The following is a 27701-nucleotide window of genomic DNA, read 5'->3' as shown; positions in this document are numbered from 1 at the left end:
CATAGGTACTTCTGTACATAATTCATCTTAGCCACCTGACTTTTTAAATCAGCAGCTGTTATACATCTTACAGTGTCACTAGTGAAACACTGCAGCTTCCTCCTTTACCACACACAATTGATCTTTTGGGTACAACCTGCAATCTTTGTTGAATTTTCACAGAAATACTAGAAACTAATTGTCTAAGATAATTAATTAGATATGAGTTAAAAGCCCCCCCCCCCATTCAAAAACCAGTATCAGCCAGCCCCAGTTTTCATTACTAACAAGAGAAAGTCTGCAATCCCAGCCACACACACAAAATGCTGGAGGAACTCAGCAGGCCAGACAGCGTCTATGGAAAAAAGTACAGTCAACGTTTTGGGCCAAGACCCTTCGGCAGGACTGGAGAAAAAAAGATGAGTAGATTTAAAAGGAGGGGGAAGGGGAGAGAAACACAAGGTGATAGGTGAAACTGGGAGGGAGAATGATGAAGTAAAGAGCTGGGAAGTTGATTGGTGAAAGTGATACATGGCTGGAAAAGGGAAAGTCCGATAGAAGGAAACAGAAGGCCATGGAAGACAGAAAAGGGTGGGAGGGGGAGAGGGAGGAGGAACACCAGAGGAAGGCAATGGGCAGCCGAGGAGATAGGGTGAGAGAGGCAAAAGGGGATGGGGAATGGTGAAAAAGAGGGGTGGTGGGGGGGGGAGGGTATGACTGGAAGTTTGAAAAATTGATGTTCATGCCATCAGGTTGAAGGCTACCCAGACGGAATACAAGGTGTTGTTCCTCCAACCTGAGTGTGGCCTCATCACAACAGTAGAGGAGGCCATGCATTGACATATCAGAATGGGAATGGAAAGTGGAATTAAAATGGGTGGCCATTGGGAGATCCTGCTTTTTCTGGCAGACGGAGCATAGGTATTTGGTGAAATGGTCTCCCAATCTATGTTGGGTCTCACCAATATAAAGAAGGCCACAATGAGAGTACTGGACACAGTATATGACCCCAACAGACTCACAGATGAAGCGCTATCTCACCTGGAAGGACTGTTTGGGGCCCTGGATGGTAGTGAGGGAGGTGGTGTAGTGGCAGGTGTAGCACTTGTTCCACTTGCAAGGGTAAGTGCCAGGAGAGAGATCAGTGGGGAGAGACAAATGGACAAGGGAGACATGTAGGGAGCGATCCCTGCAGAAAGCAGTAAGTGGGGAGGGAGGGAAAGATGTGCTTGGTGGTGGGATCCCGTTGGAGATGGTGGAAGTTCCAGAGAATTATGTGCTGGATGCAGAGGCTGGTGGGGTGGTAGGTGAAGTCAAGAGGAACCCTATTCCTGGTAGGGCGGTGGGAGGTTGGGATAAGAGCAGATATGCATGAACTGGAAGAGAATTGGGATATGATGGCATGAACATAGATTTCTTGAACTTCCGGTAACGTTCCTCCGCTTCACCACGTCCCCTTTTCCCTCTCTCACCTCCCTCTGTTGCTCTTCCCCCTTTTCTTTCTTCCATGGCCTTCTGTTCCCTCCTATCGAATACCCCCTTCTCCAGCCCTGTATCTCTTTCACCAAATAAGTATGCAGCTCTTTACTTCATCCCTCCCCCTCCCAGTTTCACCTGTCACCTTGTGTTTCTCTCTCCCCTCCCCCACCCTTTAAATCTACTCCTCATCTTTTTTTTCTCCAGTTCTGCCGAAGGGTCTCGGCCTGAAATGTCAACTGTACTTTTTTCCATAGATGCTGCCCGGCCTGCTGAGTTCCTCCAGCATTTTGTGTGTATTGCCAGTTTTCATTACTCAGGATATCCAAATGTGCACAAATGGACCAGCACTAACTAGGGCCCTTTTAGAATAATACACATCATAGATACTTTCTGCTGGCTCTGCATCACTGGAAATCTGGAACCTCACTGTGATCTGAGTCCACCTGTGGCGCAGATCTTAATCGAGGCAGATTACTGTATGGAGGGATTGAGGGAGGTGGAATTCCCTACTTGCACAGCAGCCTTTCATGTTGCTGGTCTGTGCAGTTGTTAGAGTGTGATGTGCCACTTCATCAATCAGGCTATACAGTGGAACAACTAAAAACCACAATGACAAATCCAGACATTGTATTTCCTGTTCCTCTACAGCTGTATGCTGCTCAGAAACATGAACATTAGTTGGCTTCAAAGCTGTTCCAAATTGCTATTTAAATTTAAACTAAATTTAGGTCATTGCTTAGAGTAACAAAAAAAAAATCAACAGCACATATACCGAGTCAGTTTAGAGCAGAAACAGCCATTTCCTGAAATGGATGAAGGTTACGGATTTTGTGAATGAGTATTTCTCATTACGTTGTCATGGATTTTCCACAAACCCAACAGCTCCCAGATCAGACTCCCTCTTGTCTGGCTTCTGAACAGGTATGCTTTCCTGGCTCCTGGACTCACCTCCCTACATTCACTGCTGGCTCCAAGCTGGAGTTATGTTCTGTGGTTGACTCCTAAATGGAATTTGATATTTGCCCAGTTGCACTGCCAGATTCCTTCCGGGAATCCTCACCAAAACATTGTATTGGTCTTCCCTCCATATGATTTGTTTGTAATTCTTATCTTATTTACTTCACTAGTTTCTGTTTCCACATGGTGATTATTCAACTTTATAATTATTCCACAGTTACATCTCCCAAACCCTTGTGATTTGCCACTTTTTTCTCCTTCAGTCATTTAATCTTTTTTTGATTATCACCCTATTGAACATCCTCCATTCTGTCTAGACCTTCTCTACCCCAGCTCCCTTTACTATTTCTTAAAACTTGTTTATCTTTAGTATTTCCAGTTCTGATAGAAATTTAGTGACTTGAAACGTCAACTCCTTTCTCCCTCCACAGTTATTATTTCCATCAGTTTGATTCATGGCAAGCCAGTAGTTTTATGGTATTAGATTTTCTCTCATTAATGTCAGATTAATTCATTGACTGAATTTAAATTTCTTAGCTGTTGTGCTGGAAATTTTAGATGAATAGAAAGTTCAGTTGATTTTAGCAACTAGTTAAGAGTTACTGAATTTCCTCACTGAAAAGATCAAATGAACAAGAATGCCTATTAACCAATTCTTATCATTAAAATATTAACGTGAATTAGAAGTGCCACTCCCTCACATACCAATTCACAAACCAACAGGATCAGATTGCTCTTTGAAACAGCATTAATATCTGAAGGACTGTCAATGCTCAGAAGACCAACAGACTAGACATTTTCATTCAGATAAACAGAAACTGCTCTGTGGCCTGATGCTGCCAAGCCTGCTGCTCTCTTTCCCAGCATTTTCTATTGACGTATTAGATTTCCACCATTAGGAATTTATGACTTTCATACATATTCAGTACTCTGGCTATACGTCAACCACATTTCAACTGTTGCTTCATGTTCAGCAGCTAATTATGAAATGTCCAGTTTGAAAATGTGCTGTTTTTCAATTAGTTTTAAAGCCATGTAAGATGATCCACCATTATCTTCTTCACACCATGTTAATGACTCACCATTCCCTCAGCTTCCATTTCTGCAAGGCGTGTTCGGTGTTTTCGACCTAATCGCAAGAGCTTTTTCCAAGTGTAGTAGTATTCCACACACTGTGCCACTGTCTTTGTCTTTATCTGTAGTAAGGTGACAAAGTTATAGGAGCTGCATTATAATAAACCATCAAATATTTACTGAGAGCAGAAATTAGACATTAAAATAAAATTCTTTATTATTTAAGGAACAAGTTACAAGTCCACATTGCATTTAAGATGGCATGGTAGCGTAGTGGTTTAGCACAACACTTTACAGTAAAATCCACCAGGGTTCAATTCCTGCCTGGAAGGAGTTTGTACAGTCTCCACGTGGGTTTCCTCCGGGTGCTCAGGTTTCCTCCCACAATCCAAAGGTGTACCAGCTGCTAAGTATATTGATCATTGTAAAATATCCCATGATTAGGCTAGCATTAAGTTGGGGGATTGCTGGGTGGCATGGCTTGAAGGACCAGAAGGGACTACTCCATACTGCATCTCAATAAATAAGTACTCTGAAACAAAAGTTGAAATTTGCACTACTTGAAGAGTAGAGTAGGAAAATCATCTTATATTCTGGAATCTATATTTGTTCTCCAAATCATCTGTGAAGCTATGCAGCTATTTTTAAAAATGTAGTTGCATGATAAACCAACATAATTTATTTTGATAAAAGCATGCAATAATTGTTGTTACTACTTTCTCTAGCTTTCACTGCAAACTCCAATTGCTGATTTAAATCAAGTAAGCTGTTCGGCTTGCTGCGTATAGGTTCACACAAAATCAGCTACACATATCTGCCAAGATACCACTTCAGCATCACTTTCAGCAGTCCTTCAATATCCCTTGATTTCTACAACATTCAAAAATCTATCAATCTCTGTCTTGAATAAAATTAACTTAGCCTCCACACATCCCTTGGGGAGAAACTTCCAAAGATTCACTAGGCTCATTATCTTTGTCCTGAATGGCCCATCCTTCAGGTAAGACAGTGACCACCAGGTTTTAGATACTCAAGTCAGAAAAAACATGATCAGGTTGAGTGAAACTGGACTTTTCTCCCTGGAGCGACAGAGCATGAGAGGTGACCTGATAGAGGTGTATAAGTTGATGAGAGGCCATTGATTGTGTGGATAGCCAAAGGCTTTTTCCCCAGGGCTGAAACGGCTAACACAAGGGGGCATAGTTTTAAGGTGCTGGGAAGTAAGTACAAGGGGGATGTCAGAGGTAAGTTTTTCACACTGAGAGTGGTGGGTGCTTGTAATGCACTGCCAGAGACCGTGGAAAAGGCCATGGTAGGGTCTGATTCTTAGATACACGGAGCTCTGAAAAATAGAGGGCTATGCGGTAGGGAAATTATAGCCAGTTTCATGGTCGGCACAACATTGGGGGCTGAAGGGCCTGTAATATGCTGTAGATTTCAATGTCCAATTTTCAATGATTCTAGATTGATTAGTGTCATTTCCTGTATACAAGTGTAAAGAAGAACAAAGTAATTTTTATTCCGAATTCGAAGCAGCACAAAAAAATCATAAAGAACACAATAATAATTATAAAAACCCGTACAAATACATAAGATAGCTTATAAAAATAGATTGATTCTACATCCACAAAGTCACATTAGGCTGCACATAAGATGACTGACATAATATAGTGGTGGAGTTATTGAGTGGAGGTGTTGATCAGCCCTACTGCCTGGGGAATGTAACTGCTTTGAGTCTAATGTTCCTGGTGTGGATGCTACATAGCCTCCTCCCTGATGGGAGTTGTAGACAGACAACCCATGACCAGGGTGGTGGGATCTTTCATGATCTTACTGCTCCTCTTCTGACACCTTTCTGTATGTATGTTCTTCATGGTGGGTAGGTTAGCGCCGGTGATGTGTTGGGCTGTTTTGACTTCCCACTGTAAACATTTCTGTCCATTGCCATGCAGTTTCCATACCAAGAAGTGATATAGCTTGTCAAAATGCTCTCTTCTGCACATCTGTAGAATGACTTGAGTATGAATGTGCAAAGTCCAGTTCTCTTCAACCTCCTCAGAAAGTAGAGGTGTTGATGAAATTTCTTGACTGTGTAGGATATGTTTTGGGACAGTGAGGGGTCATGCAAGATGTGCACTTCTAGGAATCTGAATACTACTTTCAGCTTCCACTGCTGAGTTACTGATGTAAAGGGGGTTGAGTGGTGCGAGTTCTCCTGAAGTTGAGAACCATCTTCATTGTCTTGATAATATTAAGGAAGATGTTATTTTCCTGGCACCAGGCTTTGAGCTCCTCTACCTCCTCTCTGTAGGTCATCTCATTGTTGTTGGTGGTGAGCCCCACATTGTCGGTGCTTGACTGTGCAATCATGTGTGAGCAGAGTGCACACCAACAGGCTGAGCACACAGCCCTGGGGTACTTGTCTTGAGAATGATCAGGAGGGAGGTGCAGCTGTGCATCCTGACTATCTAAGATCTGTTCAATAGGAAGTCTAACACATAGTGATGTATAAATACCTAACACATAGTGATGCATAGACCAAGGCGGAGGAGTTTGTTCACCAAGATCTGTGGGATAATAGTACTGAATCCAGATGCTATGGCATTTGCCATGCAGGAGTTCTGCCAGCAAGCGTATTGATGAGTGTCCAATGGGGCAGGAATGGTGTTTTTGACGTGCCATTATCAGCTGTTCAAATCACTTCATGATGTTGGTGTCAGTGGCAGTGGTTGTTTAGTTCTGTGCACCTAACCCATCAATACCCAGAAGAATGAAATCAGCTCTCATTTTGCTAAATTCATGACAGTTCAGGCCCTATCAACTTAATTTCCACTCATAAGACAATATCCCTCCTTTCTTAAATAAGGAGCAAATTTCCAACATATGCAACATTGCTACATTCAATAAATTTCTGGAAAGGGACAACTTGCGCATCCAGTATCTCCATAAATACCTTTTCCAGAAACTTGGAATGCAAATCATTAGGTGCTGGACATTTTGTCAGCCTTCAGTCCCATTAATTTCTCAAATATTCCCTCTACTAATCGTAACTTCTTTCAGTTCTCCATTCACTTGGTTCTCTACTATTTCCAGCAGGTTTTCTACATTGTGTGAAAAGCAAAATATTTGTTTTAATATCATAATTCCTTCACCCTGCGATATTATTTTTCCTGCCCCAGTTTGTATGGGACCCACATAAGATTTTAACAAGGTATTGCTTTTTCATTATCCATTTGTATTGAGGCTTCTTGCTAGATCATCCAGGTATTCTAATTTCCCTTTCCTCCTCCATTTCTTCAACCCCATTTTCTGAACACCTAAAATTCTACCAATCGTCATGCTTATGATAATGTTAAATATTTATTCCTTTGATCTTGTACTATCTTTAACTTCACTTGTTAGTCTTAGTAGGCCACTTTTCCTGTTGGACTTTTGTGCTTTAAAAGTGATATGTGTTTTGCTGTGGACTGTATAAACATTAAATGTTAGTCATTAACCATCTTCCCTTCCTGTTTAAGATGGCACTATCGAAGACATACAACAGCTTACTTTGGTTCGAAAGCAAAGGAATTTGATTAACATTATTAATAATACTTTTTTTGAAATAAATTGTGATAAACTATCACCATAAACAATGAGGAGGTGACTGAGGGCAAAGCGAACTCTTTCGCTGTGGGCACGGGGGGGGGGCAGGTTGGTCTTAGTTTTTTAATTGGTTCTTTCAGGTTCCTTGCTTTGCGACTGCCTGCTCAGCAAACAAATCTCAAGGATGCATAATTTAAACATTCATTGAAAATAAACGCACTTAGAATCTTTTAATGAAGTATCTCATTGTACCATAATTCATCCCTTTGTATAATTTAGTTGAGATTTAAATCCCAAATTTTAGAGCCTTTAACTCAATTGAACCTTCTCACTGCACAATGCACAAACAATAAGAAATGTATTGGAATTGGAATATCATTGTCACACGTACTGAGACGCAGTGAAAGGTTTGTCATGCATACTGTTCATACAGATCAAATCATTACACACTGTAATTAAGGTAGTACTACTGTATGTGAAACAATAACACACTGCAGAATAAAGTGCAACAGCTACAGAGAAAATGCCAGAGCAGGGAGACAACAAGATGAAAGATCATAATGAGATTGATTGCTAGGACAAAATAACCTGTCCTTTTGTTCCTCAATACACTGGGAAAAACACTAGCAAAGTAATATCTTATGCATTCCATGAAATCAAACTCTACATTTATTATTAAGTCACTTTGGTAAGCTACTGCACTGCAGTTTGTAGAGAAGAAAGAGGGTTTCTATTTTAAGTATCACAACCATCGACAAACAGACAATGAGTGGAGTGGAATACACTGCTGAAAATAAATGGGAGAAATGACATTATAATCAAGAGTTCTGGAAGTTACGTGGTGTAGAATTTTGATGGTAACCACTAGGTACAATACTACATAGTGCCTGCACTCAAACACCTGTGTGTACTCTGACTGTTCCAGTGCACTGATGAGAAAGTAGATGAAGTCTCTGATGAGTGTGGAATTTAGGCGACCTCCCCAATGGAGGAATAGGAATCAGCAGTGGGATACATCAGAAATAAGCAAACTAAAGTGATTCTGAGATTAGGAATCTGAGAGCAATCATGATCTCCATGGGCAAAGTTGTCAATTATACGTGTGAGTCAGTAATGAAGCCTGCAAAAAGTCACAGATCTTAGTGAAATCAAAGGCCAGTTTGAGCATTGGTCCTTTAAGTAGCAAAAATCCAGTAGAAATTAGGTTAGTAAAGCATGTTTGTTATCTGAGTAAATACAAACTGCTGCTCTAAAACAAGCAAGATTGAAAATCACATTGCATTCACATTTTGACCATGCTTGCATCATTTAGAGAAGTTCTAAATGGGAAAGGAAAAAGTGACTCCTTGTTAAACTACCCACACTACTAAAATGTTATACTTATCTACTAACCTTTAAACTAAACAATTCTTTTTCAATTTCATATTTACAGTTGTTGTTCTTAATTTATTATCACACTCCCTCAAAGCAGAGATATTTCCTTTGTTCTCCTTTGTTTAGACCTCAAGTTAAAAACAAGTGCATTTAATTTTTTAGAACCTCAAAAAGATGATTTACTGCAGAAATCCTGGAGGACTGAGTTTCTCTAAGATACTTAAGTCAGACTTAAGTAAAACTTAGGCCGGTAGGGTCCCCAAGCTAAAATAACTGGAACCTGGTCCACACCATTACACCAGCAAAAAAATGAACGCATGATGCATGAATGTTGATTTTCTTATCCGTGTCAGTTATGTTTCAAAAGACTGGAGACTTGGGTATTCAAATTATAAAGGTCTATCAGGTAAAGTTGCTCAAGTTGAATTAGGACTCTTCTTTCCGCTATTGGTCAGCTAACTCAAATAAAGCTAGGAGTTAAAACTGGGACCTCATGGTCTGCGTAATGCAAAGATCTTCTACTTCACCACCGAGGATTTACAAATGAGCTTTTTTCCTGCTGCACCAATATGCTGTGCCAGGCAATATATGAATGCTAATTTGTTTCTCATACAGACAGTTTCCGTTTGTGGCTGACAATCAGATAGAGTCAAACTTCCCTTTCAGGAAAGCAGGAGGGACAAAAAGCTGATTGCCATGTTACCTGAAGATGGGTTCATACCTCCTAATGGCCAGCTACACAGTGGCTTAAGCAAAACCTTGACAGCAGGTTGCCTACCAGTCTTAGTTAGCCTAAAAGGGAATGGGAAAAGAACTACTGACTTAACTGCAACAGAGAGACTGATTTGTATCTTAAATTTGAAATGTTGAAGTGATCAAAATCTTTATTTAACAAAAAAAAAAATCAGCAGAAAATTTCTGTCTGAAGTGCAAGTTTGAAGGCAATTGATGTAAATTATTAGGTCTGGGTTTAATCCATGAAAGGATTAAATAAGTATGAGGGAAAAACATATTCCTGAGTGAGCCAAACTTACAAATAATAATTTAAGACCATAAGGTATAGGAGCAGAGGTAGACCATTTGGCTCATCGAGTCTGCTCTGCCATTCAATCATGGGCTGATCCAATTCTTCCAGTCATCCCCACTCCCCTGACTTCTCCCCAATACTCTCTGATGCCCTGGCTAATCAAGAACCTATCTATCTCTGCCTTAAAAACACCAAATGACTTGGCCTCCACAGCCTCTCGTGGCAACAAATTCCACAGATTTACCACCCTCTGACTAAAGTAATTTCTCCGCATCTCTGTTCTAAATGGATGTCCTTCAATCCTGAAGTCGTGCCCTCTTGTCCTAGAATCCCCTACCATGAGAAATAACTTTGCCATATCTAATCTGTTCAGGCCTTTTAACATTTGGAATGTTTCTATGAGATCCCCCCTCATTCTCCTGAATTCCAGGGATTACAGCCCAAGAGCTGCCAGACGTTCCTCATACGGTAACCCATTCATTCCCGGAATCATTCTCGTGATCTTTTCTGAACCCTCTCCAATGTCAGTATATCCTTTCTAAGATAAGGAGCCTAAAATTGCACACAATACTCCAAGTGTGGTCTCACGAGTGTCTTACAGAGCCTCAAAATCACGTCCTTGCTCTTATCTCTAGAAATGAATGCCAGCAGTGCATTTGCCTTCTTCACCACCGACTCAACCTGGAGGTTAACCTTTAAGGGTATCCTGCATAAGGACTCTCAAGGCCCTTTGCATTTCTGCATTTTGAATTTGCTCCCTGTCTAAATAATAGTCTGCCCGTTTATTTCTTCCACCAAAGATGTTTCATCACAGACATTTACAGTCGTTTCATCTGTATTTTAACAGCCTCCATTTTGTGTGTGAAATGCTTTTACAGATGCTTACCGCTTGATCCAACAAAGGCTCAGGTCACATTCTTTACACAGATTGAGTTCCCCCTATCCGAAATGCTTGGGGCTGCAAGTGTTTTAGAAATTTTCAGATTTTGGAATTTCCAGATAAATAGGTTGATACTTTATAGATCCCAAAGAAATTACAGTGTCACAGTTGCATTACAAGTGCACAAATATAAAAATATTAGAGAAGTAGGAAAATAATAAGTAACCTCAAACTGTCTAACGGGGGGGGGGGGGTCATCACTTCCCTGGCTAAAGCCAAATAGCCGAGGGTAAGAATGACCTCATTTAGTACTCTTTGGAACAGCGCAGTTGTCTTAGTCTATTACTAAACGTGTTCCTCCGTTCAGCCAAAGTGGCATGCAGAGGGTGAGAAACATTGTCCAGAAGTGCCAGGATTTTCTGTGGGGTCCTTTGCTCTACCACAGCCTCCAGTGTGTCCAGTCTGACTTCTATAACAGAACCAGCCTTTCTAATCAGTTTATTGAGCCTGTTGGCATCATCCGTGTTGATGCCATTGCCCCAGCACACCACCGCATAGAAGACTGTAATGGCAACAGACTGGTAGAACATGTGAAGGAGAGGCCTGCATACTCCAAAGGACCTCAGTCTCCTCTGTAAGTAGAGGTGACTCTGGCCCTCGTATACAGCCAGTGTTAGTGCTCCACTCAAGTCTGCCATCCAGGAACACCCCCAGATACTTGTAGGTCCTCACCATCAACAGTAACAAGGTGCACGACAGGCTTAGTTTTCCTGAAATCTATTACCATCTCCTTTGTCTTACTGATGTTGAGCTGCAAATGATTCAGCTTGCACTATTTGACAAAGTCCTCCACCAGGCCCTGTATTTATCCTCTTGTCCTCTCTTTATACATCCAACTATTGTTGAGTCATCAGCGAATTTCTGCAGATGACATGACTCAGTGTTTTATTTAAAGTCCGAGGTACATAGGGTAAACAGGAAGGGAGCCAATACGGTCCCGTGCTGCTTATAGCCATGTCTGAAACACAGCTCTGAAGCCGCACAAACTGTGGTCTGCCAGTCATATAGTCCATTATCCAGGATACAATCCAGTGAATGGAGCTTTCCCCCAGCAATGAGGGCTTGGTGGTATTGAAGGCACTTGAGAAATCGAAAAACATGATCCTCACGGGGCTGCCTTGCTTATCCAAATGGGAAAGGCTCTGTTCAGCAGGCAGATGACAGCATCATCAACTTCAATGTCCTCCTGGTAGGCAAACTGCAGGAGATCAAGGACTGATCTGACCAGGGTTGGAGGTGAGCCAGGACCAGCCTCTCTAGCGTCTTCATGAGATGTGAGGTCAGGGCCACTGGACAGTAGTCATCCAAGACTTTCTGTTGGCCTTTCTTGGGTACTGGGACAGCCCATGATATTTTCCACACAGTTGGAACCCTTTTCAGGCTGAGACTCAGATTGAAAATGCACTGCAGAACTCCACACAGCTGCTCAGCACACTCCTTCAGGACCTTTGGGTTCACACCATCCGGTCCCAATGCTTTGCTGTCCAGAGCCCTTCTCACCTGCTCAGTAGTGAAGGTGAGTCCATGATGACTGGGGAATTGCTGGAAGGCGGGGGCAGGGGGAGAAGATCAGGATGACAGCAGCTGGTATGTGGAGGTGTGGATGGTAGGTGCAGGGCAAGGAGGGGATGAAGACAGTGGTAGCCTATGTTGCTCATCCATATGTTGAATTGGAGGGGGGAGGAGGGAGGTAGAGAGACGTTGGTACTGAGGGAGCATTGGGTGAGGGGGGTGTGACTAGCAATTGTCAAACCTATTGAAGAATTGGTTTAACTCATAACTCCATTCATGGCTGCATTCCAAAGCCCTACAGTTAGGCTGATGAGATAGCTTGAGATGGTCATTTTTAATGAATTTATATGCTACTGGTAAGCAGTCTTTGTTTTATACTTGTTCATCACACATGTACTTAACAGTAAAAATCATCATACACCATTAATATAATGAAAATATAATGTGAGTAGGATAACAAAAGCAGCATTGTGAGGATACCGGAATCAGCTGCTGAACAACAGCAAACAATGGCAAGCTTTCAATCTCCAACCACGATCCCATGTTTTGATTAAAAGATTACAGTACACTGTATTTATATTTTACTTTTTTTGGGGTTTTACATAAGGAATAAAAACAATCAGCATCATTGACTTGTTCTGGTGTTAGATTTTCATCAGTGACGTTTTAAAAACTTAACACGTGCCTTTTCTTCACTTTCTGCAATCAGCATGCTGAAGATTCACAATTACCTTTAATTTTTAGTTTGTCATCATAGATCTTTGCTTGTTTCATGGTCAGCATACCGTTAAGTGGCATATATTCACTCAATCAAGATCTTCATATTTTGCTTTATGCAGTATTTTTCCATTAACTTCTGTTCATTACATATGTGAAGTCACTTCTCAGTACTAACTGTGGTGTGCAGACCTGCGCATCACTTGGAAACCTTTCCAGCACCTTGTGGAATTTTCCATTTGTGAAATCATGTTAGCACTCAAAAACAATTCAGATTTTGGAATTTCAGATAAGGGGTACTCAATCTGTATTAACTTAAATCCACAGCATCATTGACTCTATTTTATGTTTATGTCATTCTTCCAACATGCCACACATCTCACTTTCAGGGACAAAAGCAAAACAAAGTTAAAGGTCCTCTCCCTTCTCCAGCCTTGTATCCCTTTTGCCAATCACCTGTCCGGCTCTTAGCTCCATCCCTCCCTCTCCTGTCTTCTATCATTTTGGATCTCCTGCTCCCCCTCCCACTTTCAAATCTCTTACTATTTCTTCTTTCAGTTAGTCCTGATGAAGGGTCTCGGCCTGAAACGTCGACTGTACTTCTTCCTATAGATGCTACCTGGCCTGCTGCGTTCAACCAGCATTTTGTGTGTGTTGCTTGGATTTCTAGCATCTGCAGATTTCCTCATGTTTGCAAAGTTAAAGTAAGTTGATATTTTGGGAGAACAAAATTAACCGACATCCGAAGAAAACAATCAATAGATTGTAGGCATAAAAATGATTGAATGAGAAGGTATTCAAAATTGTAAATTGGATGTTCATATTTACACCAGATTACTAAGATATTAAGGAACTAGTGATTAGAATTTCAGATGAATTATCAGAAAGATAATCAACTGGAAAGCACTCCACAGTTGCAGTTTGCTTGATCACAATTCCTGTATTTTCCTGCTTTAATTTCGTAATCAAATGTTTTATTATCTCCCAATGGAATCAGTCAGCTGACAGTTTTAAATGCTTTATCTAGGAATTTGATCCATGTAATCAGGTAAACATTTGCATCGAAAAGCAAAAAAAATGCATATGCTAATCTAAAATAGGAAATGGTAGAAATACACATCAAGTTGCAACACATATACAGAGATCAAAACAGTAGTTTTATCTCATGGATCTTTAAGTGGCATGCTGATCATTGCTAGCATCTCTAATATTGCAATTGAATGCTGGAGTTCAGTAACTTCATCAGGGGTGCAGTGCTAGCCGGGGCGCACCGGAGCGCGTCCAGCACATCTTTAAGAAAAAAGCTGAAATAAACAAACTAATTAATCAGGTGCCGCCCAGGGTGATTTGAGTATCTCAGAAACTGCTGATCTCCTGGGATTTTTACGCACAACAGACTCTGGAGTTTACAAAGAATGGTGTCAAAAACAAAAAAAACATCCAGCGAGTGGCTGTTCTGTGAGCAAAAACATCTTGTTAAATCCACTCGCTGGATGATTTTTGTAAACTCCAGAGTCTGTTGTGCGTAAAAATCCCAGGAGATCAGCAGTTTCTGAGGTACTGAAATCACTCTGAGCGGCACCTAATTAATTAGCTTATTTATTTCAGCTTTTTTCTGAAATATGTGCCAGACGCGCTCCAGCTAGCACCGCACCACAGAACTTCATGAATGCATTATTTACTTCACAATCCAAATTAAGTATCAACAGTTGTCAGTTAAGCTCCACTAGTTTTACTGTCATCTCAAAACTTACTAAACAACCCACCTGCATTTTCATCCAAAACATTTATATACAGGTCTCAGTCCGACTTTGTGGAAAACCACTCTTGGGCTGTATTCCCTGGAGTTCAGGAGAATGAGAGAGGGGATCGTATAGAAACATTTTGAATGTCAGAAGGGCTGAACAGATTAGATATGGCAAAGTTATTTCCCATGGCAGGGGAGTATAGAACAGGGCAGGATTGAAGGATGTCCATTTAGAACAGACATGTGGAGAAATTACTTTAGTCAGAGGGTGGTAAATCTGTGGAATTTGTTGCGAGTGGCTATGGAGGGCAAGTCATTGAGTGTATTTAAGGCAGAGACAGATAGGTTCTTGATTAGCCAGGGCATCAAAGGGTATGGACTGAAAGCAGGGGAGTTGGGATGAATGGGAGAATTGGATCAGCCCATCATTGAATGGTGCAGCAGACTCGATGGGCCAAATGACCTACTCCTGTTCCTATATCTTATGGTCTTATAAAGCTCATCCACCTCATCCATCTTCAACGATGCAAACACCTCTTCCTTCTTGCTACACTTACAGTATGTTGGATGAACTCAGCAGGTCAGGCAGCATCAGTGGAAACGATGAGTCTTCCTTCTTGCTACCAACATGTCATAGAATATCAGCATTACCCATCACTAATCGCGTTATCCTCCATTTGCTTCATCTTGATGAATACGAATGTTATGTATTCATTTGTTAATTGACCCATTTCCAGTGGTGCAATGGATAAATTCCCTTTGTCCTTGATTGGCCCTATCCTCTCCCTAGGTACCATCTTGTTTCTAATGTACAGTGGTATGCAAAAGTTTGGGCACCCCGGTCAAAATTTCTGTTACTGTGAATAGCTAAGCGAGTAAAAGATGACCTGATTTCCAAAAGCCATAAAGTTATAAAGATGACACATTTCTTTAATACTTTAAGCAAGATTACTTTTTTATTTCCATCTTTTATAGTTTCAAAATAACAAAAAAAAGGGCCCGAAGCAAAAGTTTGGGCACCCTGCATGGTCAGTACTTCGTAATACCCCCTTTGGCAAGTATCACAGCTCGTAAACACTTTCCGTAGCCAGCTAAGAGTCTTTCAATTCTTGTTTGGGGGATTTTCACTCATTCTTCCTTGCAAAAGGCTTCTAGTGCTGTGAGATTCTTGGGCTGTCTTGCATGCACTGCTCTTTTGAGGTCTATCCACAGATTTTCGATGATGTTTAGGTCGGGGGACTGTGAGGGCCATGGCAAAACCTTCAGCTTGCGCCTCTTGAGGTAGTCCATTGTGGATTTTGAAGTGTGTTTAGGATCACTCTCCTGTTGTAGAAGCCATCCTCTTTTCATCTTCAGCTTTTTTTTTTAACAGATGATGTGATGTTTGCTTCCAGAATTGCTGGTATTTAATTGCATTTATTCTTCCCTCTACCAGTGAAATGTTCCCAGTGCCACTGGCTGCAACACAAGCCCAAAGCATGATCGATCCACCTCCGTGCTTAACAGTTGGAGAGGTGTTCTTTTCATGAAATTCTGCACCCTTTTTTCTCCAAACATACTTTTGCTCATTGCAGCCAAAAAGTTCTATTTTAACTTCATCAGTCCACAGGACTTGTTTCCAAAATGCATCAGGCATGTTTAGACGTTCCTTTGCAAACTTCTGATGCTGAATTTTATGGTGAGGACGCAGGAAAGGCTTTCTTCTGATGACTTTTCCATGAAGATCATATTTCTGCAGGTGTCGCTGCACAGTAGAACAGTGCACCACCACTCCAGAGTCTGCTAAATCTTCCTGAAGGTCTTTTGCAGTCAAACGGGGGTTTTGATTTGCCTTTTTAGCAATCCTACGAGCAGTTCTCTCTGAAAGTTTTCTTGGTCTTCCAGACCTCAACTTGACCTCCACCGTTCCTGTTAACTGCCATTTCTTAATTACATTACGAACTGAGGAAATGGCTACCTGAAAACGCTTTGCTATCTTCTTATAGCCTTCTCCTGCTTTGTGGGCATCATTTATTTTAATTTTCAGAGTGTTAGGCAGCTGCTTAGAGCAGCCCATGGCTGCTGATTGTTGGGACAAGGTTTGAGGAGTCAGGGTATTTATAAAGCTTTGAAATTTGCATCACCTGGTGTCACGAACCCTGTGACGGGTTGAAAAGGTCCAGCAGAAATGGAACACACCTGGAGTCTGGTTTACTATAAATTAAGACTATTTATTACTACTATGAATTAATATCATTAAACCTAATAATACAGGTTATAAACTAATATATATCTCCATAAATGTGTGTGTGGATGCAAAAAGATAATAGTCCAGGAGGTAGATATCAGTCTTACGGTGTCAGATAAGCTTAAGCAGTTCAGTTCACTTTGTGTTGTGTTGAGTTGAATTGACGGAGAGAGAGAGGAGTTAATTGAGTTGATGTTCAAATTGGCAGCTTTAGTTGTTCTTGCTTCCAAAGTCTTCAGAGTCACTTCGTGTGATCCCCACATAGACAAGATGGACAGAGCCCCTTCTAGAGAACGGTTTACTAACCCACGGCACGGGTTCACCACCAGCAGACCCCCACAGGCAAGCTCTTACCCGCACTGGTAATCACGGGTCGAAATTAATCGGTCCGTCGACTCCACCCTCGTGGTGGTCTTAAACTCCACCAGTGCTTTCTCCGGTAGCTTCCCCAGTTCTCTTGTGTCGTGTCTCCACTGCTGTTATCAGACCGAAGGATCAACTTTTTATAATCCATCCAAAATTCCAGCATCCGTTAGCTCAACTGCTCTGAGCTGTTACCATGGTGACTTCCCAGCTCATGTCTCAGCTCGCGCCATATTCTCTCTCTCTTTTAATTGCCTCCTTGTTCATTAGACTGCTGAACTTTCTAGCAGTTTCTCACCTGCGTGACACCTGGCCTTTCCTAAAGACGACTGTGGACAAGCCATAGCCTTAACAAGCTAATTAAGGTCTAAGACCTTGGTAAAAGTTATCTGAGAGCTCAAATCTCTTGGGGTGCCCAAACTTTCGCATGGTGCTCCTTTCCTTTTTTTCCCACTCTAAAATTGTACAAAACAAAAATACACTAATCTTGCTTAAAATGTTGAAAAGAATGTTTCATCTTTAACTTTATGACTTTTGGAGATCAGTTCATTTTCTATTCATTTAACTATTCACTGTAACAGAAATTTTGACCCGGGGTGCCCAAACTTTTGCATGCCACTGTATATAAACCTTGAACATAAGGGCTTCATAAAGTAGCCATCCAATTTGCATTTGGTTTCTCCAGTGTAAAGGAGACCATATTGTGAACAGTAGATTGAAGGAAGTGCGTAATTGAAAGGGAGAATTGTTTGGGTTTCAGAAAAGAGAACTAATGATGCATCTCCTGCAGTTGTAGAGGAAATTGAAAGGAAATTATCATTCATAATATTGAAAAGGGAGAAGAGGGAATCTCACTGAAGGCAACAGAACTTGCAAAAAAGATCTGTTGCGTAATAAACCAGTGGGATGAAAAATGAGGAGTAAGGGAACCCTCTTTTTGTCTTCAAAAAGAAGATGGGATGAACGCTGCGATGCAGGAAGTTGATGAGATGCAGTAAAGGGCTCTGCTGACAACAATGCATGGGAAGTCAAGGTTTAGGAAAATGAAAGACATCTCAAAAGGTACCTGTGTGCAAAGTTTTGTCATCAGAGCAGATGGCATGGAGAGACCGTGAAACTAGAATAGAAAGGCATTCCCAAAGAGACAGGGTGGGTGGAAGGACTGCCAAGAAAGCTGTGGGAATCTGTGGGCTATTATCTGTGTTTGCTGCTAACCTAATGTCTGAGATGATGAAGGAAAGAATCAGAGATGGACCATGAAGTTGAGAGTAGAGTGGATCTGGCAACAAAAGTAATGAATTTTTGGAGTTCCGTGTTTGAATGCAGGAAGCACCACCAATGCAATCAATAAATCCAAAAAAAGAGTTGAGGGAGGGGACCTGAGAAAGACTGAAACAAAGACTATTTCAAATAACCTACAAAAAAGATGGAGGTAGTTGGGACCCATGTGAATTCCCATAGTCACACCTTCAATATGGAGTTGAAGGAGAGATTTACCCAAATGAATATGTAGCTGGAGGGGAACTGCCCCAATCTTTTCAGTTCACTCTTTCAGAACTCTGGGGTGCAGTCTATCTGGTCCATGTGACTTATCTTTTAGACCATTCAGCTTATCAAGCAACTGCACTCACACATGCCCCCTGACACTTCCTAATTTCTGGCATACTGCTAGAGTCTTCCACAGGGAAGACTGACGCAAAATATGTATTAGGTTCCTCTGCCATTTCTTTGTCCCCCATTACTATCTCTTCGGTATCATTTTCCAGCGGTCCAATATCTACTTTTGTCTCTCTTTCACTCTTTATATATCTATATAAATGTTTGGTATCCTCTTTGATATTATTGGCTAGCTTAACCTCAGATTTTTTTCCCTCTCTTTGTGGTTTTTAAAATTATTTTCTATTGATTTTTAAAAGCTTTCCAATCCACTAACTTCCCACAATTTTTTGCTGAATTATATACTCTATCTTTTGCTTTTTGCTGCCTTTAAGCTCACTTGTCAGACATGGGTTGCTTCATCCTCCCTTTGGAATATGACTTGATCATTAGAATGTATCTATCCTGTGCTTTCTAAATTGCCCCCAGAAACTCCTGCCATTGCTGTTTTGTCATCATCCCTGCTAGTATCCCCTTCCAATCAACTTTGGCCAGCTCCTCTCTCATGCTTCTAAATTCCCTTTACTCCAACGTAATACTGACAGATCTGACCAACTTCTTCCTCTCAAACTGCAGAGTGAATTCTATCATTTTATGATCACTGCCTCCTAATGGTTCCTTTGACTTAAACTTCCTAATTAAATCTGGTTTATTACACAACACTCTATCCAGGCTTGCCTTTTCCGCCAAATGGGCTAAACCGCTAGTTGCGCTAAAGTGCCACCTTGTAGGCATTCTACAAATTCTCTCTCTTGAGATCCAAAACCAAACTGATTTTCCGAATTTACCTGCGTATTAAAATCTCCCATGACTATTGTAACATTCCCCTTTTACATGCCTTTTCTATCCCATTTGCAAATCCATCTATTATACAGTTAATTGGGACACATCAGCACTTGTACATTTTGGCCCAATGAAGAGACTGCCCTAATTAGCCAAAGTTTTAGGGAAATAGTTTTTTAAAAAAAAGGCATAAAAAGACAAGCTGAATAGCAAGTTATGTATTTAAATGAAATACAGAACAAATTAGAACACTTCTGGGCCGGTTGGTGGCATAGTGGCATCAGCGCCGGAGTTCGGAGCGAAGGCTCCTGAGTTTAAATCCAGCCGGCTCCCTTGCACGCTTTCCATCTGTGCTGGGTTAAGCGTCGAGCTAGCAACTTGGCCTCGTAAGAATAAGAAAGCCTGCTAAAAAAAAAAACGCCGTCCCGATGACTCCACTCAGAGTTAAGGGCAAGAAAAAAAAACACTACTAATACTACTACAGGTTATAAATCTGTGTATTTGTTCCCAATAATTATCAGAGGAATCCATCTAGCGCATGCAAACACCAAAATCAGTGCAGACAATGGACTGGTTCATACAATGCCATCAACAATTGCATCCTCCATATCTTCATTTTCATTGTAACATTCAAGATGATTGTCAATATCTTCAAATTTTTTCTAGTTCCTAACTTGTTGAAGTCGTGAAATCGTTTCAATGTCATTCCTGGCTGCTTCTGGCATCTCCAAGCCTGAATGCTTGAAACCATGGTGAGCAAAACAGTTTGGAATTGTCTTACTGCTTATTTCTCGCAAACTATCAGAGACAAAAATCACTGCTTTTTAAACACAAACACATGCAACTGACACTATTTTAAAAAACTGTTCATTTAAGCATGACGTAAAGTCTAATGGCCACACAAGTGTGCGCGACTGACACTAGTTAGAACTTATTTGGCAACAGTCACCTGCCCCGATTAAGCGGTATAGTGTCCCAAATAAATGAAGGGAATCTTGGCAATTTTCTTGATTAGGTTTGATCTTTAAGAGTTGTCCCAAATAAGCATCTGCCTTGTTTAACTGAAGACCCAATTAACCAGAATGCACTGTATTACAAATGATCTTTAATTTCTAATAGTAATGCACTTGTGGAAAGTGAATAGCATTGTGCATTATCTAATGTAACATTCATTGATCAATTGAATTTAAGCTTTTTGACAATTCTAGTTGCAGCATGGAACGTTCATCACATTTATTGATTCTTACTCGATTGAGTAATCAACTGCCTTCCACATTTGGCCCTTCTCCGCATTCTGTGCCAGGCTGTTTTAAATTTGTAATTCAGCCAAATTAATTTGAGCCATTTCTTTTTCCATACCTGACAGTGCATTCTACATACTCTACCACCTAATCTTTTCCTATATATCCCTGTCTGTACGTGCACTATTTTCCTTTTCCCAATTTCTTCTTCCCTATACCATCTTTCCTCAGAATGCCTGTAACACTGACACCATTCATGGTTATGTTTTTTTTAAAAAAAGAAGTTCTCCAACTTTATTTGATTCTTTCACTTCTCTGCAGGCTTTTAACAGTCCCAGGCATGGGCTTCGCAATCTGCTCAACTATATGCCATACTGTGATGCTACTCCAATATCCTCTTGTCACAATCCACTACCAGCCATCTCATCGTAGAATGTTGTCAAACAAGGCTGCCTCATCAGACTAAACCTTCTCTGAAGCAATGCTACACCACACCAACTAGTTTCCTGTTGGGCTGAAGGTAATCTATATGAGAAGTGGGGAAACTTTTCAATGTACATCACTTGTACTTCCAAAACCAAGACCACTCCAATCTGACATTTAAACCTGCAAACACTTAAAGGACAAATTGTAAGATATTACTGACATTGCTTAATGAAGCAGATGGCAGAATGAGCCTCACACCAAACAAGATTCTCTACCCACCAGCTTCAGGAGAACAATTCTGATCCCGATGCAAAAAAAAATGTCTACAAGATCTTGGGAAAAATAAAACAACTTTTCACACCTCTGGAGCTACCCCTCACCAAAGGCAGAATCTGACGAGGAACTTCACGATTCAATGATTCAAGCTTGGTGTTCTGTCCTAGACCAACACCCACAGCATGCAAGCTCTGATCACACTTATCAACATGTTCAATATCACACGCCCAAAACAGCCAGTCATTGCAACAGACAGCAAGGTGAATGGAGGAAAAGATTCAAGAATTATCTTGATACCTCTTGGGGGACAAAAAAAACTATTTGACTCGCTTGGGCCAATCCCTGGCCCATTACTGCTCAAAAGTGCAGAAGGATCATTAAAAACAAGAAGCTCCATTAAGGAGTATGCAGTAGCCGAAATAAAATGTTGAGAGGATTGCCCCCACTAGCCACATTTAAACCTATAGAAATGGAGCAGAAGCATGTCAGTGAGGACCCAGAGGGACTGCCAACAAAGTATCAGCTTGCCCTTCCAACCAAAAGAAGCTGAAGGAAGTAAGTCAAACTAATTTCATATGCGAAGAGCCCCTGCTCTAGCAAAGCAGTAGTTTTTGACTTAACATTGCACGAGCCCTACAACAATTCTCTTACCATTTTTTGAACCAGGAAGAAGTCCTTGTTATGTATAGTCAGGGCTTTGTTGAACAGTTTCCTTTCCATTGTTGTCCATTTGTCAGAGCCTATGAACAAAAGGATGGGGTTTATTATATATGGAACAGTTCAAACAAACAATCTCTGCATTTTCCACTTAATAGTACGTTCCCAAATTCAAGGAAATAGTCACTGCTTCTGTCCTGAAATTGAGATTTGCCAGACTGGCACTAAGTTCATAATCTTATTAAATGCCCTGTTGTCTGGAAGTATTTAAACTCCAGACCCTGTGTTTAAAGCTTCATATTTAGCTATACACAGTACAACATATAAAATTACTTATCAATGACAACTAAATTTTATGTTCTGCCTGCATAATAAATAAAATATAAAAACAAATTAAACCTGCATGATATATTTCATTGTGCTCTCATCCAAGAAGGACTGACACAGGGTGAATGAGTGATCATGTTCACATTATTTGAATCTCAGGAAATAAATTTCTAGATCTGATTAGTGGCTTCATGAATGAGAGGAGTTTCTTATTTTACGGAACTGAGAATTTACCAAAAAAATAATGAATGCATGATAATATGAGGGTGATATTAAGTATGAAACCTTGGGATATTTATTACATCATCCTCTCCGATCCTACAATATATCAGGTCAGATCTGGCACAAAAATCAGAAATAAAAATCAAAAAAAAAAATTGGAGGATGTGGGAAAATTGAAATAAAAACAGAAAATGGATGTTTCCAACCTTTTCTATTGTTAACTACAGGATCCCATTCAATTCATTGGTCTACGGAATGGTAAAGCCAAGTTCCTTATTGGATATACTTCATTTTGGTTGAATTTCTGATTCCTAATGTAATTTTAAATGTTTAGTCAGCTGACGCAACAGTGTCTGCACAAATTCTATTTATATCCCTCCTTAACTCCCCGGCTCTTCTGAAGAGGTTAGCATTTGATGAAGTGTCTGACAGCCTGTTATTCACAACAGAGCCTTGTACTGTGTTGAGTCAGTCGACTTTCAACCAAAGGTTGAAACCTGAACCAAAACCTATTTCACCCATTGTTTACTAATGCAGATCAAAAGGGTTCAGCAAATATTGAAGAGGAGGAAGAAATCTAAACTGAGTAAGTTGTAATTTCCTCAACAATAACTGGATCAAGGAAAGCAAAAGAATTAGGAAGTAGAAACACTACAGCTCAATTAATCAAAAACAGGGCAGATCATCTGCTGTCCTAAAGTCACTGTCTACTAGTCCCTTGGTGTACCTATACCCGTGATCTAAAGCAATCCCATCTGGCGAGAGGTTGTCTCTCAGTTCACTGATACTGCCCCGCTCATCACAGCAAATCCAAGGTCCCTCAGTGTAAGTGGTGAGCTGTAATACAGAATGGCTTTGACAGCTGATGAAATCCCACCCCTAGGCTAATTAACTACCAAAACTGTCAAAGTTATTGAATATTTGTAGATGAATTTGAGAGCCACATTCAAAGTCACTCAAAGCCCATTAGAAATAAAAATTTAAAAAAATACACATACTTAAATTCATTTAAACTAACAAAATTAAATGGAACTAAAAAGCTCCACCTTCTGCTGGCAGTGGACATTTCTTATTCAATTTATGGGGTCACTGTATTTATACTAACATTAACCGGACAGTTTAGTGGCAGATTTCCCAGCCTGAGAGCTGCTGGAGTCAGAGCTTCTTCATAGCATGACTGTCCTAGAGCCGGCGGCCCCCCGTTATGGGCCTATCTCTGTGCAAATCCAAGAAGATAATAGCAGATGATTTGACTTGATGTTACTTTCTTACATATGGTAATAATAAAAAAAACGCAGTTCTAACCCCTACAGATAAACCTTCTGTAATCCTCAATAAGTTATTACAATTTCTATTTATGAATACTACACAACAGAAGCTTATTCAGCCTGTCGACCACAGCAGCTCTCTGTAGTGCAATCCAGTCACTCCCATTTCTCTGCTCTATTCTCATCATTCTGTAGATTTATTTTCTCTTCAAGTTCCAACCCAATTTCCCTTTGAAATCATACATCTCCTCTGCGTGCACAATCCTTCTATGAAATCCAAGTTAATAGCAATTAATGTCAGAAAAAAGTTGTTTCTCACGTCCCCTCTGTATCTCCTTCACAAAGCTTTAAATCTGTCTCCCCTAGATCTTGCAACATTGGCTATGTTGTGAAAACCTGTCACAATCTTGTATGGTTCTTTTAGATCTGTACAAAAGTGTGGTGACTACAAGAATCAGAATCAGGTTTATTATCACTGGCTTATACGACATGAAATTTGTTGTTTTGTAGCAGCAGTATAGTACAAAGACATAAAATATTATTAATTACAAATATATAGTACATAAAAGGGATAAAAGGTTGTGTTCAGAAATCTAATGGCAGAGGGGAAGACACTATTTCAGAATCATCAAGTGTGAGTTTTCCTGGTCCTCTACCTCCTCTCTGACGGTAGGCATGTTTTAGCTGGTGAGGGTTGTGAATGATGGATGTGTCACTGACACTTGAAGATGCCCTTAGCAGTGGAGAGGGTTGTGCCTGTGATGGACCTGGCTGAGTACGAAATCCTCAGCAGCCTCTTCTGATCCTGTGTACTGGAACTTCCATACCAGGATGTAACCATTCAGGAAGCTCGCCACCGTACATTTGTAGAAATCTGTAAGTCTTTGGTGACATACCAAAGCTCCTCAAACTCCAAGCAAAGTAAAGCCATTGCTGTGCCTGCTTTGTGATTGCATGTTTTAGACCAAGGACAGAGCCTCCAAATCGCTGACACCCAGGAACTTTCAGCTGCTCTCCCTCTCCACTGCTGACCCATCAATAACAGCTGGTGCATGAGCTCTCAACTTCCCTTTCTTGTGATCGACAAACAATTCCTTCGTCTTGCTGATGCTGAGTGTGAGGTTATTGTGACACGACTCAACCAGCCAATCCATCTCACTCCTGTACACCTTCTTGTCGCATCTGATATTTTACCAATGAGTGCTCTCATCTGTGAATTTACAAATGGTGTTTGAGCTGTGTCTATCCGTATAGTAGAGCAGTGGGCTAAGCACACATCCTTAAGGTGCACCTGTGCTGTATGTCAGTGGACAGATGTTATCACTGACCTGTACTCAATGTGGGCTCCTGATGAGGAAGTTGAGGATCCAATTGCAAAGGGAAGTAAATAGGCCCAGGTTCAGAAGCTTCCTGATTAAAACTGAGGAGGGGATGATGGTATTGAATGCCAAGTTCAAATCAATAAACAGCAGCCTGTAATACTCCAGCTGTAGCCCAAGCATAGCTTTATAAAGGTTCAGAATAACATTTTCATTTTTTATTCAATACTTGCAGTTAAGCCCAAAATCCATATCCTTTACAAATTATTTCATGGTACCTTCAAAGATAAACCCCCAGGGTACTCCATGCTTACATGATTTGGAATGTGCCCTTCAATCTACATTGCCTCATTGAACCTCCTTCTACTGAAATGGATCACTTCATACTTCTCTTCATTACTTTCTGATCACAACTTTTCTACCCGTTCTACCAAACCATGGCCTAATACATTTGAATGATATAATTTTATAAAATAGCACATACTGTAAAATAGAAAGTAAAATATGAGATTCACTAAAACATAAATAAGGCTGTGATGTACACAACCTCAATACAAAAAATTACACTACCTTTTGAAAATATTTTATGCAATCAATTTCATGTCAATTGTTAATTTTAAATGTCACAAATAAATTTGTGGTACTATTTATGGAGACCAACTTGTTGTTGCCAGTAATTGTTTATTTGACAGGAATTAAATCAAGACATTTAAGTTTTATGTGGTGTTATGTTATTGCAAATTGAATTTAATACAATTTGCACCATCTGAACTGCAACTGGGTTTAATAAGTCACACACACAAAATGCTGGAGGAACTCAGCAGGTCAGGCAGCATCTGTGGAAATGAATAAACAATTGATGTTACAGGACTGGAATGGGAAAGACACCAGAGTAAAAAGGTGCGGGGAGGGACAGGAGGATAGTTAGATAAAGCCAGGTGGGTAGGAAAGATAAAAGGCAGAAGAGGAAGGAATCTGACAGCAGAGGAGAGAAGACCATAGGAGGAAGGGAAGGAGGAGGGGTCGCAGGGGAAGGTGATAGGCAGGAATCAGAATTGAAATGCTTGGCCACCAATAAGTTCTGCTTTTGGCTGATGGAGCAGAGGTGCTCAAAGAAGCAGTCTCTCAATTTACAATGGATCTCACCAATGTAGGGAAGACCGTATCGGAGCACTGGATACAAAAGACAACCCCAGCAGATATGCAGATTTTGTTGCCTCACCCGGAAGGATTGTTTGGGGCTCTGAATGAAGGTGAATGGGCAGGGATAGCATTTTGACCCCTTGCAGGAATAAGTGCTGAGAGGGGGATTAGTGGGGAGGGGAAACAGTGTACCTCCCCACTAACCTTCCTCCAGGCACTTACCTCTTTGTGGCCCAAATTTCAGCCTTTTGTGGCCAAACATTTTAATTCTGATTCCCCATGCGGGGGGGGAATAAATAAATAAATCAATCAATCGGTCCATGGCCCCTCTTGTGCCACAATGAGGATACCCTTAGGATGAAGGAGCAACATCTTATATTCCATCTGTGTAGCCTCCAACCTGATGGCATGAAAATCGATTTCTCCTTCTTCCCTCTTCTTTTTCCCTCCCCTTCTCCTTTCTTCTATTCCCCACTCTGGTCTCTTACCTCTTCTCACCTGCCTATCACCTCCCCTGGGTCTCCTCCTCCTTTCCTTTCCCTTATGGTCCATTATCCGCTCTATCAGATTCCTTCATCTCCAGCACTTTACCTTTCCCACTCACCTATCACCTTCTAGCTTTTCTCCTTCCCCACCACCTTTTTAATCTGCCATCTTCCCCTTTCCTTTCCAGTCCTGAAGAAGAGTCTTGGCCCAAAAAGTCAACTGTTTATTCTTTTCCATAGATACTGCCAAACCTGGTGAATTCCTGCAGTATTGTGTGTATTGCTTTGGATTTCCAGCATCTGCAGATATTTTTGTGTTTTGAATATGTTAGTTTTCTTAAAATGGTTTACATTACTGCAGGAAATGGGAAGCAAGGAAAAGCTGCCTACTCAGGAGCAGAAAAACTCAGGAAATCAAGCATATACAAAGGCAAAAGTAGAATTGATGTTTCAGGCTGATGACCTTTCATCTGAATTCTCTAATTTGGCTCCATGACAGAAAGGGACTTATTTCCACCTCATTTACTTTATTGGCTGGCCTTCTGTTGCTGCTGTAATTGACCTCCACTTACTTTCTGGATGTTTTCAATATGATTAACACATTGTCCAATCATCTAGTTTTTAAAATCAAAGTTAGTAATGAAGCCATTACTCAATTAGTTCTTCCTCAGGTACTACCACAATGAACTCTATATTTCTGTAATCAGTGAAAATAAATATATTAACTGCTGTACCACTAACAAACTCTATACTCCAGAGACTGCATGAGGCATATAGCAAGCCATATATGAAAGGTACAAGTTCAGAGGCTGACATAAAGAGAAAGTAGTAGAAATGAGGAAAGGACCTAGATTTCAAAATTTTTTACTTAACTAGAAGTACAATCTTCAGTCATCCCCAATTAGGTATATTTTTCA

The 27701-nt window shown here is 40.7% G+C and overlaps 1 protein-coding gene across 6 annotated transcripts in view; it reads right to left on the bottom strand.

The window, feature by feature from the left end:
* Positions 1 to 27701, bottom strand: part of LOC134350487 (transcriptional-regulating factor 1-like) — a 262932-nt gene that overhangs the window by 18566 nt on the left and 216665 nt on the right. For all 6 annotated transcript variants that reach the window (XM_063055706.1, XM_063055708.1, XM_063055707.1 and 3 more), the window contains 2 exons: positions 22015 to 22103; positions 3498 to 3611 (listed from right to left, as the gene is read on the bottom strand). In XM_063055706.1, the coding sequence (XP_062911776.1) occupies positions 3498 to 3611; positions 22015 to 22103 (203 nt within the window). The remainder of the gene's footprint in view (positions 1 to 3497; positions 3612 to 22014; positions 22104 to 27701) is intronic.

Source organism: Mobula hypostoma, chromosome 8, assembly GCF_963921235.1.
Source record: "Mobula hypostoma chromosome 8, sMobHyp1.1, whole genome shotgun sequence".
In the NCBI taxonomy this organism is placed as follows: domain Eukaryota; kingdom Metazoa; phylum Chordata; class Chondrichthyes; order Myliobatiformes; family Myliobatidae; genus Mobula; species Mobula hypostoma.
Note: the sequence above shows the minus strand (reverse complement) of the source record. Positions and strands in the feature narration are given on the sequence as shown.